The sequence below is a fragment of the Trematomus bernacchii genome, unplaced genomic scaffold, assembly GCF_902827165.1.
Source record: "Trematomus bernacchii unplaced genomic scaffold, fTreBer1.1, whole genome shotgun sequence".
In the NCBI taxonomy this organism is placed as follows: domain Eukaryota; kingdom Metazoa; phylum Chordata; class Actinopteri; order Perciformes; family Nototheniidae; genus Trematomus; species Trematomus bernacchii.
In genome coordinates this window covers 3,813,569-3,829,027 of record NW_022987705.1, presented here as the reverse complement: position 1 = coordinate 3,829,027, position 15,459 = coordinate 3,813,569, and the positions used below count along the sequence as shown (strand labels likewise).

Below are 15,459 nucleotides of genomic sequence, written 5' to 3'. Positions count from 1 at the left end.
TACATTACATTGATATTATTTTTATTACAATAATTTTGATTTGTTTAATGATATCCATCAGTTATGTTCAGCTTCCTTCCTTGTTTTTAATTACATAATATTGTGATTATTGTTGTACCACCTTGTATGTGCTTTGGCAACACTGGGTTTTTGATATGGTCATGCCAATAAAGCTTCATTGGATTTGAATGATCCTTACCCAAACTATTAGTCTGATAAACAGTGATTAATGATTTGGCAAAAACCATCAGTGTGACCTTACCATGTTGTCTTTCTGCAATAGAAACCGAAATATGTGTTTGTGTTTTCTTGCCTTTTTTACTTGCATTATAAACCAAGTAGTATACATCAACACCCAAATCTTATTACCTAAAGCTTTTTTTTTTTAAATGTAGGAATTGATGGTCAATAGAATTAATTTAAATCAAATTAAACCTAATAATATAATTTATAAAAGGCAAAACTTTCATCATTTTTCAAAATGTACCACAGATGACCACAGATCTTTTGAATTTGAATTAAACATTAAACAACCCGTGACCAGTATTTCAAATAACATAATATGGAACCATCCATGTTTTGTTTTTTGCGGCAATTGGATGAAATAACACCTTAAAAACATGAAGAAACTGGTCACATTTGAGTAAAACAGGAAGGTTAATAGGATATTTTTTAATTAATTTAACGACAACATTTCAAATGATCCCTCTTTTCCATAATATCAAAAGAAATGGTGTTATTGTAAAATAAGAATAACTAACTACAATTGACAAAATTGACCTATGCTGTAAAATTACCAATTGTATAGTTTCTAAAAAGCGTGGGAACCTTTCAGGTCAATGTGTGCGTTGCAAATCCAGTACCAGTCATGTGTAGTCATATCAAATGGCCAAACTGTACCTCTTTACATCGAGTTCATCACTTCCACAGTGTGTGAATAAAGAAAACCACGATAACTGGCAGGAGAGGCTATTTATTTATTAATATTATGTACAATTATACCATCGTAAAGTCCAGATAATACATTGACAAAGTCAAAGTATGAATACTGGCTCCTGCTTTATTAAGATGTGTCTTATAATGCTTTTATTTTTTCACCCACCTTTTTTGAATCTCAGATCTTTTTTTTTATGTTAATTTAACTGTATCAATATTCTCTATTAATAATCCTTAAAGTGTATCTGAGGCACACAGGGAGAACATGAATAAATAAGTGTAAAAAATAAAACAAGAAGAGCAGATGTACTGTGTGTGGGGGGTACGTATCTATAAAAACAGTGACTACATAATGTCTCGAGCCAGATGAAAATAAGAGTTGATATTCTCCTCTTTTTTCAGTGTTAATGGACTCACATGACTCTCTCCTCACTTCCTTCACATTAGTGTCGCAGAGATACATGTGCTACCGAGACAAAAATAGTACAGAAATGTTTTGTCTGAAGTGCATTTTGGACTTCATTGTAAACAAAGACAGAATTGTCCAATAACGTCTTCTCCCCTGTTTAACTGGAGGAGCAGTGTCTCGCAGGAAAAACTATGTGTGTGTGTGTGTGTGTGTGTGTGTGTGTGTGTGTGTGTGTGTGTGTGTGTGTGTGTGTGTGTGTGTGTGTGTGTGTGTGTGTGTGTGTGTGTGTGTGTGTGTGTGTGTGTGTGTGTGTGAATGAGCATGTTAGACGTGTTAAAAGGCTTCAGGTCATAGTGGCATTTGTGTTTATTTTTTATTTAAGCAACTGAAGATTCAACTGTTTTTGTCACATTTTTACATTTTACAGAATACGTGTGTGTGTGTGTGTGTGTGTGTGTGTGTGTGTGTGTGTGTGTGTGTGTGTGTGTGTGTGTGTGTGTGTGTGTGTGTGTGTGTGTGTGTGTGTGTGTGTGTGTGTGTGTGTGTGGGTCTTTACTTAAATCAGCTGTAGGTAGTGTGCATGTGTGTGTGTGTGTGTGTGCGCGTGTGTGTATAAAGTCATACCTAAGTCATATATATTATGTACAGTACAATGTTGCAGTTTGTCTGTTGAATCTTACATACAGTGAATACAGGGTGCAAACTGTGTCCAAAGAAGGGAGCTGTGTGTGCGTGTGTGTGTGTCTGTGTGTGTGCGTGTGTCTGTGTGTGTGTGTGTGTGTGTGTGTGTCTGTGTGTGTGTGTGTGTGTGTGTGTATGTGTGTTGCTGTCGGTGTGCACAGCTCAGTTCCAGATCTTGAGGAAGCTGTCCCAGGACCCGGTGCTCACCGCCATACCGTCATCCGTCACACCCAGACAGCTCACACGATTGTCATGGCCGGCCAGGACCCCTGCAGGGGGGACGGGGACAGACAAAAGAACACTTGTTACTCTAAAATGTTTTGCTCTCAAGACTGCGGTGAAACTTTTTTGAACACATAGCGACCTTGTGTTTAGAACTGCGTTAACTTGCAACACATTTTTGTTACAAAACAAGGCTCGAGACGTGTGAATCAACTAGTAGAAAACATTACTGTCACAGCTCCCTTCCTTTGTTTCCTTATAGAGGACATATAACGCTCATTTACGGGTTCATATTAGTAGCCGGAGGGAGCTTTGGGACCATGCACTAAAACCTATTCCACACTACAGGAAAGGGAAAACCCCAAAAGCATAACAGGGCCTCTTTAATTCTCTTAGACGCCTTTTAAACAGACATTAGTTACGCATTATCGTTCAATTTGATTTGTTTCTCTTACAGTCGTGATAACTTTGTTTGCCTTCGAATGATGATGATATGCCACTCGTGGTTAATTGAAAAAAAACGAATCAAATCAAAAGAGGGCACCAGGTTTACTCTTACTTGGTATTTGAGTAAATAATTGCAGGTGAAGGTCAGAAACAGAGTTAGTGTACAATGTGTTACATGTCCCCGTTAAGAGATCTTATAACCCTAGTTTAGACGATTTTAAGATGCAAGTTGCAAAAAGAAACACAGTATACTAACTTTTGTAAAACTACTAATATTGTTGACGTCTAAACGGAGTGCCTCTACATTTAAAGTATTACTTTAGAGCAGGGGTGTCCAAACTACGGCTCGGGGGCCAAACGCGGCCCACGGACCATTTTGAATCGGCCCTCAGCAAGTTCAAAAGCTATAATGGAATACGGCCCACAAATGAAACTTGTGCTTGTCTTATATATATTGTACTTAAATATAAATGTAAAAATAAATTACACAGTAGTTAATTAAAGTTGGAAATTTGTTTTTGAACATCTCCTTATTATAATCAATCTGAGGCTTCTGTTTTAAGGGATGAGCTGCTAACACTCACAAGCATCATTTACCTACATTTGATTGATTTTGCTAACTTATACCTGAACCTATGAGGCGATATACCTCTAGTGAGCGGTCCAGCGCTTCGTATATTTTTCTGTATGTGGCCCTCGGTGAAAAAACACCCGTATTTAGAGCTACTCTTTGTCACCCACCTGCTCTGTCTCCCTTCATGGCGTCCCAGATGTTGCAGTTAAAGTCGTCGTAACCGGCCAGCAGCAGGCGGCCGGAGCGGGAGAAAGCCACGGAGGTGATGCCGCAGATGATGTTGTCATGGCAATAGAGGCTGAGCTCCTGGTCGGCACGGAGATCGAACAGCCTGCAGGTGGCGTCGTCCGAGCCGGTGGCGAAGGCGCTGCCGTTGGGAAAGAACTGAGGAAGAGGAGGAGGAGAAGAAGAAGAAGCATAAGAAGCAGGAAGAGAGGAAAAGGCCCAATTCCAAATGGACGCGCCAAGCCCTTTAGCTAGTGCACAGATTAAAATCTTTATAGTGGTCAAACGGTGGAACTACAACCTCCGTGTCTGCCCGTTACGTCATTGGACCAAATACTTTATCCCATTGACTTACATTGAGAAAGAGACGTCTGTAGTGCGTACTCAACTACAGAGTCGGAACACTTTTATACAGTCCTTTAAATAATTAGGGCCTTGAAGTTGTAAAATGTGCTAAAATCTGTATCCGGAGTTATTTTACCTCTGCTTACATTTGACTGAGCCCGAGAGCAGGAGTTCGAAGGCGGAGCTTGAGGAAAACTCAAGTGCTCTATTGGCCCAGATATGGTACTTTAATGAACAAGGTCCCGCCTCCAACTGTATATCCAGCTCTCTTTATACCTCCAAGTGCTGTTAGAAACCCACTACTGTGGAGAGGGAGTGGGTTATCAAGCCTTTAACAGGAAGTCTGCATCGGTCCTGACTTAACCACCTGACCATTAGTTCCATGCAAAAATTCATAGTAAACTGAAAATAAGATAAGATATTGAAACTTAAAGGTGGGGTATGTAATTTTGGAGAAACCAGCTCGAGTGCGCTAGAATTTGAAAGTACGCAGCCGGAAAAAATCTGCCCCTTCCTTCAGACTTCCTTACAGAGCCCCTCCTCCAACACACACAAACGCGCACATGACCAATGAGGGCACGAGATAAGTTTGTGCACAGATGGAAGGCTGACAGGCAGGTAGGCCATCCAGTTATTTTCGCTGGGCCGGCTCAAATGATTGGTCGTGCTTTTTACAGTACCACGGCTTCCACAGATGAAATATTTGTATGTATTTATTGTCAAAGCATTTAATATATTCATTGCTATCGGGATGTTAAGAGCATTCCATGGAATATAACAAAAAATGTTTCTGAAATAAATACATTTAAATAAATTAAATTAAATTAATTACCTTTAAAGATGAAATAGTATTTTCATTTTTTTTTTACTTACGATCATTTATTTGTGTCTAATCTAGAAAAGTTTGCATTGATTGCAGGGACCGTCGCAAAAACCAATCAGCTCGTAAACATCAGATAAAAAATGAAAATAAGTTTACAAAAAATGAAAATACCACTATCGATTTAGAGTTTTATTACAAATAATATATTAAATAAATAATTGTTTTTGTCCAGGTGATGCTGATTATTAACCGTTGTTGTGAAAAGTTACAACATTTCCTGTTTCTGCCGGAGAGAGGGGAGTTCTTCCCAACGCCTCGCCTCAAAGAAGGAGCCTCATCAGCTGTGAGTGTGAGTACAGACAGAGTTTGGGGGAGTGTGTAGGGGGTCCGTTTGGAATTGGGCCTGCGGAAATATCAAAATACTCTTAACAAGAGATGACAAGTAGGTAAGTCCTTGTTCTACGATTCTCCTTAGCTACTCGCGTCTCTGCTCTCAGACTGAATCTGATCAAATAGAGAGATTTAAAACCAGCAATATGTTTTATTGTGGATCCTTCCACCTGTCATGTATGGGCTGTAACCTTTGTGGTGCATCCGTCCAGAATCAGATGGAGTCAGGATGTTCAGATATGGTGTTAATTGATAATCTCGTTAATCCTCTGGCGGGCTCCTAATTTAAATCCCCCCCAAAGCTGGAGACAAGACAGCGTGTGACGTCACTGCGAGACAAATCCTGGAGCTGCTCTGTTGCTATGAGAGTCAGACGGAGGACAGGAGGGACACTTTAGACCACTAAGGATACCAGGCTTCTAATTTTAGTTAATTGACAGCACAAGGCAGCTTATTTTCTTTTTTTATCTCGTATATATTTAGATATTTAATTGGCTGGATGAAACTATATGTCTTAATATTGTTTTAATTTATTTTCTGTCAATATGGGTTGACCCTTAGTTCGTTTTGCAATCAACTTTGTGGCTTAATTGTTTTTTTAAATGGCAAATTAAAGACCATTAATAAGTACAAGGTGATGTTTTTAAATGTGTTGTCAGTCCAAAACTAAAATATATTGTGTTTTAAATTAAATAAAACAGAGAAAAGCAGGAAATCTGAATTGCTGAAAAAAGCCATTTCTACCATTTGGACATTAAAGAAAATATTTTAATGACCAATGTGTTATCAAATAAATTGTTCTATCTACCAATTGACTAATTAACGGGTCAACTATTCATGGTGATTTTTAAGACCCCAATTGTTTGATTAAATACTACTTCCCATGATAAGTGAGCTTAACTTATATAAGATAAGGATAAATACAAATAGTACGTATTTAGACAGTTTGTCCACAGAGCCCCAGACCCGCGTAAAAGAAAATTGAGAAAAGCAGGAAATCCTAATATTTCAGAAGCTGAAAACAGCTATTTCTACCATTTGTACATTTAACAAATATATATTAACGACCAATGTGTTATCAAATAAATGGTTTTATTTGCCAATTGACTTACCTTTGCAGCTCTAGTAAATCTTTCATATTTTGTATTAAAGGTGGGGTAGGTAATTCACTTCAGAAACACTTTTTGTTATATTCCATGGAATGCTCTTAACATCCCGATAGGAATGAATATATTAAATGCTTTGACAATAAATATATACAAATATTTCATCTGTGGAAGCCGTAGTACTGTAAAAAGCACGACCAATCATCTGAGCCGGCCCAGCTAAAATAACTGGATGGCCTACCTGCCTGTCAGCCTTCCATCTGTGCACAAACTTATCTCGTGCCCTCATTGGTCATGTGTGCGTTTGTGTGTGTTGGAGGAGGGGCTCTGTAAGGAAGTCTGAAGGAAGGGGCAGATTTTTTTCGGCTGCGTACTTTCAAATTCTAGCGCACTCAAGCTGGTTTCTCCATTCTTACCTACCCTACCTTTAAATGTAGCATATCTTTTGATTTATGGTGATTTTAAAGACACCAATTGTTTGATTAAATACTACTTTGCATGATAAGTGAACTGAACTTATATAAGATAAGGATAAATAATAAAAGATAGTACGTATTGAGACAGTTTGGCCACAGAGCCACCGTGCCCTTTCACACTCACACAGATGGCGTTGATGTCTGACTCAAAGTGATGTTTTTAAATATGTTGTCAGTCCAAAACCAAAAGATAATGTGTTTAAAATGAAATAAAACAGAGAAAAGCAGGAAATCCTAATATTTCAGAAGCTGAAAACTGCCATTTCTACCATTTCAATAAATAAATAAATACATTTATTTAATTGTGCATTAAATGTAGCATATCTTTTGATTTATGGTGATTTTAAAGACCGCAATTGTTTGATTAAATACTACTTCCCATGATAAGTGAATAGGATAAATAATAAAAATAGTACGTATTTAGACAGTTTACCATTTTTACGGTTAGGTACCGCAGCATCCGGACTAAAACCAGCACACTAAGGGACAGTTTCATCCCACAGTTTCATCCCACAGGCCATAAGACTGATAAACACCTGACATTTTGAAAGAACATCCATAACATTCATCTGTCTGCAACTTATATATATCAATATTCCAATTACTGTATAGACTATTCTGCACTATTTCTATTATATTCTATTTTATTTTATTTACTTGCACTATAATCTATTTTATTGTGTTGCACTGTTGGAGGAGCCTGTGACCTAAGATGTTCATTGTCATAACTACACTGTAGCTATGCACACATGACAATAAAAGCCTTGAATCTTGAAAAAAGTGTGTAGTTTGGCCACTGCCCTTCCACACTCACACAGATGGCGTTGATGTCCGACTCGTGGCCCGTGAAGGTCTGCCGGCACATGCTGTCTCTGATGTCCCACAGTTTGACCGAGGCGTCGCAGGCTCCGGACACGAAGGTGCGCAGGTCGGGCGACAGAGACAGACTCATGACGTCTCCACTGTGGCCCGAGAACACTGTGGTCTGCTGACTCGTCTCGATGTCCCACAGTGCACTGGGGCAGAGAGAGGGCAGAGAGTTAGACACTGAACAGAGGAGAAGAAAATATGTATTTGCGTTTTAAATCTCTGTGGCTCACCAGGTGGTGTCTCCTGAACTCGTGATGATTTGATTGTCATCGATGAAACGGCAACATGACAGGTAACCTGAGAGAACAGAGGACAGACGTCAGGGTGAGTTGTATACATGAATTAAAGGAGCCCTAATGTGCTTTTTGGGGTTTTCCCTTTCCTGTAGTGTGTTATTTAGGTAAATGGTCTGAAACGCCTCCATTGGACTCCTTTGGACTGTTCACTTCTGTTCTATCTAACCCTCGTGCTTCTATTGGCTATCGCTCTCACACATTGTATCTGATAGACTAAGGGGCGGGACATCTCTAAGCAATTGACCAATCACAACAGAGCCGGCTGGCTAACCAATCAGAGCAGACTGGGCTCTGGTTTCAGACAGAGGGTGAAAGGAGGTGCTGCAGCACAGGCAGTATGAGAAAAATAAAGAGCTTTTTGAACATTAAAGCAAGGAGACATGTCCCAGTAGAGACACTACATACACATATGAACCTGAACATTAACATAATGTCCTCTTTAAGGGTAGTTGATAGTTGAGTGGAAGCTACTGTAATACAATAACCATGAAATAGGAATATTATGTAACAGTACACTGATTGTACAAAACATTAGGGGAAAAGTGAATGTCATTTCCTGCATTTATATCAAACCATCAAATTATTTATTTATGATGGAGTAGGTTATTGAGCTTTCTGTTTTGTTGATCTTGACACCCGATACTTCATGACAATAACACAGTCTTTGCATCTTTCCCTCAAAGAGCACGGTCGTTCGAAGACTATGAGCAAGAGAGAATCTATTTCATGAATTGTATTGTTTCATTGGTCTTTATTGTTGCTGGTCGTTTTTTAATAGTATATTATAATTCCCTCTTTTTATGATGCATTAATCACTATTTTAATCAAATATAATGTTAATATAATTGCTCTTAGAAATACATTTTAACACTAAAGCATGCACAAAAAGGCAATGTGTGACCCACAGTTATAACGTATTATACAACTTGAATCTTAAATGCTTTATGGTTATTGTTATAACACAGTAAGAGAACATATGAGTGCTAATTACTATAATTATACAGTGCTATAAGCAGATTACAAGTCATTTTAAGTATGTGCATACTGTATAATGGACTTAGAAAGTGTTACATATTTTTAAAACCTTTCAAATGATGTACCAATAGGTAATTGCAGCGTCATCTTGATATAAAGTCACAACCTATTTTGTGAATGACGTTCAGCAGCTAGTGTCACAGCGGAGTCTCGCAGACGGGAGTTGATGTCTCAGCTCATTAAGATGCCGCTGCCCTGCGATTAATTAACCATGTAAATTAAATCTTCATTGTTTAGGGGTTTTGGGAGCGGAGCTTTCCCACGAGGCCGAGGGACTGCTGTTCGCTCTCCTGAAACATCGCATCAGTTTGACTCACAGGGAGGGTTGAACTCTAGGAGAAGTGGGTTTTAGAGCGCCATGTTTCTCACCTGTGTGGCCAGGTAGCTCCCTGCTGACCCTCACGTTGCCCTCGCGAGTCTTCAGGCAGTAGATGGAGCAGATGTTGTCCAGGCCTCCGCAGGCCACGTAGTTCCCAGAGGGGGCGTACGCACAGGTCATCACCCAGGAGGAGCGCAAAGGGATCGCGTGTATCTAAGGAGGCATTAATACACGTTTAACTTTAAATGTAAAGGTCCCCTATTATACTGTTTTTCATCAAAATATAATAGGTCTCAGATATATACAAAACATGTCTCTGAAGTGTTTGGCTGAAATACCAAACAGATCATTGTAGCATCCCATAATCCTCTCTGTTTCAGCCCTGTTTCAAAAGTGCTGATTCTCTGTCTGTTACTTTAGATGAAAATGAGGAGATGCCTCCCCACGCCCCTGTGAGAGATATTTGGTTACAAAGAACACAAAAGGCGCTTTCACACCAAGTACTTTTCCCAGGAATAGTCCCCGGAACTTTTATTTCCTGGAACTATCTAGTAAATCGAGTTCACAACGGAATAAGTCCCTGAGGGAGGATTAGGCAAATGAAGCCGCTGACGTCACTTCTTCTTCTTCTGCTTTGGGTTTACTGGCAGGCCGCAAACAACTTCACGGCGTATACTGCCACCCGAAGTCCCCGGCCGGAAGTCCCCGGAGTTGGGGACTGACTTCAGTAGAAGCTGCTGGGACTCCCAGCAGCTTCTACTGAAGCCTTCCAAGTAAATCGCCAGAACGCCGACACCTCCTCATCACTCCGCCGCTCCCATGTTTTCTTTTGTGTTGCCATAAGTTAGTCTCTCTCCGTTGGTGCGCAGGGCTAATGCTAATGCTAGTAATGCTAATGCGAGCAAATAAAATGGCGGCTTCACAAAACTTTTCTGAGTTTTACGGGACGTGGTTTGCAATTCGCCCAGCCAATCAGAAATTGGAACCTTTTTCTCCCCAGGAAAGTCACTGCTCTCTAGCAGGGACTAAAAAGGGGTGAAAAGGTCCGCAAAAAAAAGTTCTAGTTCCAGATTTTTTTGGTTTGAACGGGGGGGGTTACCTTGGTTGGTGATTGGCTAATGGTTACACACGCCAAAAAATCGTGATGACATCATAAAGTGGCCAAAATCTGATCAGCTCATTTTCAGACAGGTTTTTATATAAATGGATCAGGACAAAAAGTGAGAGAATCTTTGTTCCTGAAACTTTCAGAATCTCTTCACGCAGAGGGGACACATGGTGATGTACTGTAGAAGAGACATGAACAAGTGGATTCTGCATAATAGGTGACCTTTAATAAGAGCATAGGTTTTGTTAACATTGAAAACATAATATCCCTTATAATGCAAGAATATGTCAGCATCGGTTACAATATGAGTAAACCGCACTCCTAAGAGAGAAGGACTTTACTCCACTTTGATTTCGGAGGCCGAGTGTAATTTATCCAGCCGATAAGCAGAATAATTCAGCTGACTTTACCTTGTTAGTGGTGTAGCTGTCCCAGACGATCAGTTTTCCATCTTGAGAGGCACTAACCAGAAGCCTGTGGAGAGCAAACATACCTTATCTATCAATGGACATATAACACTGTTGACTCTCAGTTAAAACACCTGTGTTCCACATTGACAAGCCCACTAGTACAGCCAAAATGTAGAAAGACGGAAAGGTTTACCGTATATATTTCAGCACCGATCATGGGCAGATTAGCCTCTTTTTGTGTGTGTTTGTGGTTGTTTCCTTTGGCTGTCTTTGCAGCTGTTCTACATCTCTTTTTATATTTTTTTGTAGTTTCTTTTAGGTCATTTTGAGTCTCTTCCCGATTGGTACATGTCTCTCTCTCAAGACATTGTGTGGGTAAAGGCCACACAATGCCTAACAACAGCTTTTGTGCTATTTAAGTGTAGTGTATAGTACTGAACCTAAAACTGCTACAAACATGTTAAAAAAACATCACTTTGACCTAAATGCTAATATTATCTCTCTAATGATAATTCCAAAATGCTGAATCAGGTGTAATGTTTACCATTTTCACCATTTCAGTGTGTGTTAGCATGCTAACATTAGCTAATTAGCACTTTTAGGCACAGCTAGTTTAGGCTACAATTCAGTAAGGTTATTAAATGAAGTATTGTTTCTCTGTTGTATATTTATTATAAACGTATAGTTGAACATGTTCTGTATAGTATGGACTTACTTTGAGTCAGTGCCCCAGTGCATGGCGTAGATCTTAGCGAGATGGCCTCGGAGGGTGCGCCTCGTCCGCATCTGGATCCGCCCCACAGGATCCAGACCAGCAGTTATCTGGGTTAGAGAGCAGAGGTTAATCAAACAATTACACCTTCACCCTCCATCCTTTTTTAATTGATAATTGAGTTCCAAGGTCCAGAGTGAAACTTGGGATTCTAACAAAATGGTGAAAACCTGAGGACAAAACCCCGCACAGGGACATCTAGAAAGTCATGCCAAGTTAGATGATATGAATTCATAGAGATGTAAAAACTAATGTTATAAATGAATGGTTAAACCTCATGTTACTCTGGTGATAATGTGGGTGGGAGCCGGTATAAATAACAATAACTCATCATGTATTTTTTACAAATTGTGCATGCCAAATTCAATAGCGTACGATTTTTTTAAACAAACCTTCAAGGTCTTTAAAACCAAATGTAGTTTTACCTTTGGTTTAAAGTATCATGTTTCCATACTAATGGTCACCAAACCAATGGTTATCACTCAAATCAAGCTTCCCTTAAACATGTATTGATATTCATGATAGCTATACTTGGATCATTTGCACTTACCTGTGTCAGGGTTGAGTCTCCACATGCTTTCCTGGCATCCTAATAGACAAGGGATCATAGGATGAAACAAATACATTTCAAACCATGTGAATATATCAGCATTATCTATACTAACATTAAAAACTGTAAAAACATTTGACTTACTCGTATCTGGTTCCTAAGCTGCTCAGCCTCCTGGCGAAGTTGCTCCAACTCACTCATTTTGGATTTTTCAAGCTGTCACCTGTTAGTGGGAAGAGTTCAAATATCAGACTCTGATATACATCGAGCATAATCTCGGAATTAATACAAATAACTGCAGATGTATAAGTGATGCCAATTTGGGATTAGCATAGTTTCATGCTGCCATAATCCCGTAATCCACGAGTCCACTTTCATCAAAAATGAATCAATTAAGTAAAATAAATGACTTAAAATACAGTTTGCCATTGATTTGAGATTAAAAAACAAAACAATTAGATATAAAAATGCAATTTAATCTCTAAGGTTTACTGAACCTACACAGTGAGAAAAAACCTTGTAATCTGTTTACGGCTGTGCAACCATGCCTAGTTAAACTGGGGAGAATAATCTGTAATGACTAAGCTGCTATCGAGCAGCCAGCATCGCTACCAGGCAGCAGAAACTGAGCGAACACTCCCTTTGAGGCTGAGGGAGAGCGTAACACTATACAGGTCGTGTGTCAAGTCAGAACTTGTGCTAATGCTGGACACACTCATCTTTATCTCATCTGAACGCTGTGGTTTCTTAAAAATTAACAAGGCAGGAGATGTTTCATTTAGCTACGGGCCAACTGAGGTCATGCAAATACTGTACATCACATCCAATATGAAGGCAGCATATCCTGTTCCTGATATGAGCACAGTTACTCATTCAAAGAGGGAGCCTCTATTTGCATTTGTGCAGCAATTCAAATCCTCAGCAAACATGCATACAGTGCACAGCGAAAAGGAAGAGCAATTAGCTACAGTAGGTCACTGTTCCCTGGAGGGACCTGCGACCAGATGGATCACACGGCACTAATGGACGCCAAAAGGGGTGCATCATGGGTCTCAGTCTCCTGGCACAGCTGCTCATTTAGCCAATGAGGAGGAGAAAGGCTGAGGGGGGGTGATGATGCATCAGAGGATCAGGCCTGGATGGGTCCAGCCAGATGCTCGATGGCATGTTTTTGTCGCCTGCGAGCATCGACTGGAGGGCGAGCAGATTTGTGCTGAAGTCATGCCAATGGTAGAAAAAGACACACATAATATAGACTCCACCTGCACTGATGCATGGCCGAGTAGCTGAGCATACATGATGATGCTGATGAGGGGGGGTTAGAATAAAGCTGTGATTACAGAGTCCTGGCCTTTAAAGAGCATATTTTATAACACAAGGAGAGAAAGAACATGATGCCATAGTGTGACTGGCCCCACCCCTTCAAGATGCACATCTGATGTGGAGCTACACCACCATGGCATTGCCTCCATCTGCAGCTGGAGGAGATGCAGAGCCCACACATCACTGTATGTTAGAGTAAATGTTAATGTCAAGAGAAACGGTGCAGATCCCAGGTTAACACATGCAGGCCTGGGAGCTCCGCACGGAAATAAAACCGCAGTAAAAGAAAGAAGCCTCGATCCAAATATATATCAATAAATATATATAGGATGTGCTCCATAACGATGTTCATTTCACGGTCTGCAGCATTAACACTCGTCCTAGTGTATTTAAATAGGAGGACAGGCCCCGTGAATGCATGCTACATCACATATTGATCAGGGAAGGCCTTGGCCACATCTTGTTTCAGATGCTCAGCTCCTAAAATGCGGATGTAGCTAAATTAATTTAGTCGAAATGATGCCACGAATAGGCACATCATCACCCAGCCATCTTACCCTCAATAGGCCGGCCTACATCAGCCTGTCACAGCGTTTCATAATGGGTGGCTACCTGTTAATTCTCCCGATGATTTGCTGCTTTTTCCCCCTCTGCCGTTACAAAAAAAACCGAAGGCAGCGTCCCCACAAAAAAAAAATCCGCTGGAGGATTTAGTCTTTTCTGCTCATTAAAAAAAATGAGATCCACTTAAAGCTCCGTGTGTCACGATTAGGCTATTTCCAAATCCTTCAGCGAACAGGCAAACGGAGGAGGGCTACACACATTTCCATTTCTCTGCTGTGGTGGAGCCTGCTGAAAAAAGATGAAATCTGCTGCTGTGTTGCCGTTTCCTCCTCGAAAAGGTTTTTTTTTTTTCACGCCCGATCAGTTAACAAACACATCTTTGTCCAAATGCGACGTAAACAAACACAATTGAGCAGCTCGGTCCCCTGGCCCGCATCAAGCACTGTCCATTAAATACTATTCAGTCCGTTTTACTCCGATTCTGCTTCTTGTGACGTTATCCTCGTTTCCTTCCTCTCTTTGGTTTCCTCCTCCCTCTGCCGACACTTCATCAGGACAACCGCCTCCGAGCCTACAATGAATTACTGAGGGAAGATCTGCCTCACATAGGAGAATAACAGCATTAGAAAAGGATAATGGCTGCAAGAAACCATCCCATCAGAAGATCTACTGCATGTATTTTCTGTCAGTAATGAGAGGCATGTCGGTCAGAGATCCACACGGTTCCTGTTTTCTCTCCTCTGAATATCATCATTCAGAAACAGGCAGATCACGCGGTGGGCGATTGCAAAAAAAGGGTTCTCAAATCAGGGCATGAAGCATGTTTCAACCACACCCATCTATTAACAGTGGTGTAGAGTAACTAAGTAGATGTACTCAAGTACTGTACTTAGGTACAATTTTTAGATACTCGTACTTTCCATTTTATGCTACTTCTACTACACTACAATTCAGAGGTAAATGGTGTACTTTTACTCCACTACATTTATTTAATACCTTTAGTTGCTTTACAGATTAGGATGATAATGGTGTGAAATATAATCAAGTGTTAAATCAGACTTTAGTTCCACCTGGAGTAAATTCACAAGCTACCCTGCAGTATACAAAGTCATTCAAACTAGCTGCACCTTTACCAGCTTTGATAACACTTTAATGATCAATCATTATAAAACATATCATATATATTATTCTGAAATGGACCAATCTGCATAATGACTACTTTTACTTTTGGTACTCTAAGTATATTTTGATGCTAATACTGTAGCTTTGTACTTTAACATTTTGAATGCAGGTATTTTACTTGTAACAGAGTATTCCTACACCCTGGTACTTCTACTATTACTCAAGTACAAGATCTGAGTACTTCTCCCATCTCTGGTATCCTCTTCACTTTACAGAATAGAATATATTCAACACTATGGTTACTGCACAGATTTACAAGTACTAAGACAACGACATGCAGTAAGCATCTAAACAGAAGTGCGAAAGAAGCAGTAAAGTGCAGTGTTATTCATAGTATAATATAGTACATACGACAGATATAAAGAGTAGTATTTACAGAATGAACAGTACGTATAA

At 39.9% G+C, this 15,459-nt stretch overlaps 1 protein-coding gene across 1 annotated transcript; it reads right to left on the bottom strand.

Moving 5' to 3' along the window:
- Nucleotides 1-957: 957 nt before the first annotated feature.
- gnb2 (guanine nucleotide binding protein (G protein), beta polypeptide 2) lies at nt 958-14,609 on the bottom strand. Its single transcript, XM_034140163.1, has 10 exons — nt 13,930-14,609; nt 12,139-12,217; nt 11,995-12,033; nt 11,388-11,494; nt 10,673-10,736; nt 9,205-9,367; nt 7,735-7,801; nt 7,449-7,650; nt 3,437-3,653; nt 958-2,295 (listed from the first exon to the last, which is right to left on the bottom strand). The coding sequence occupies exons 2-10, from the start codon at nt 12,193-12,195 to the stop codon at nt 2,189-2,191; spliced, it is 1,023 nt and encodes a 340-aa protein (XP_033996054.1). The 5' UTR covers nt 12,196-12,217; nt 13,930-14,609; the 3' UTR covers nt 958-2,188.
- Nucleotides 14,610-15,459: the final 850 nt, after the last annotated feature.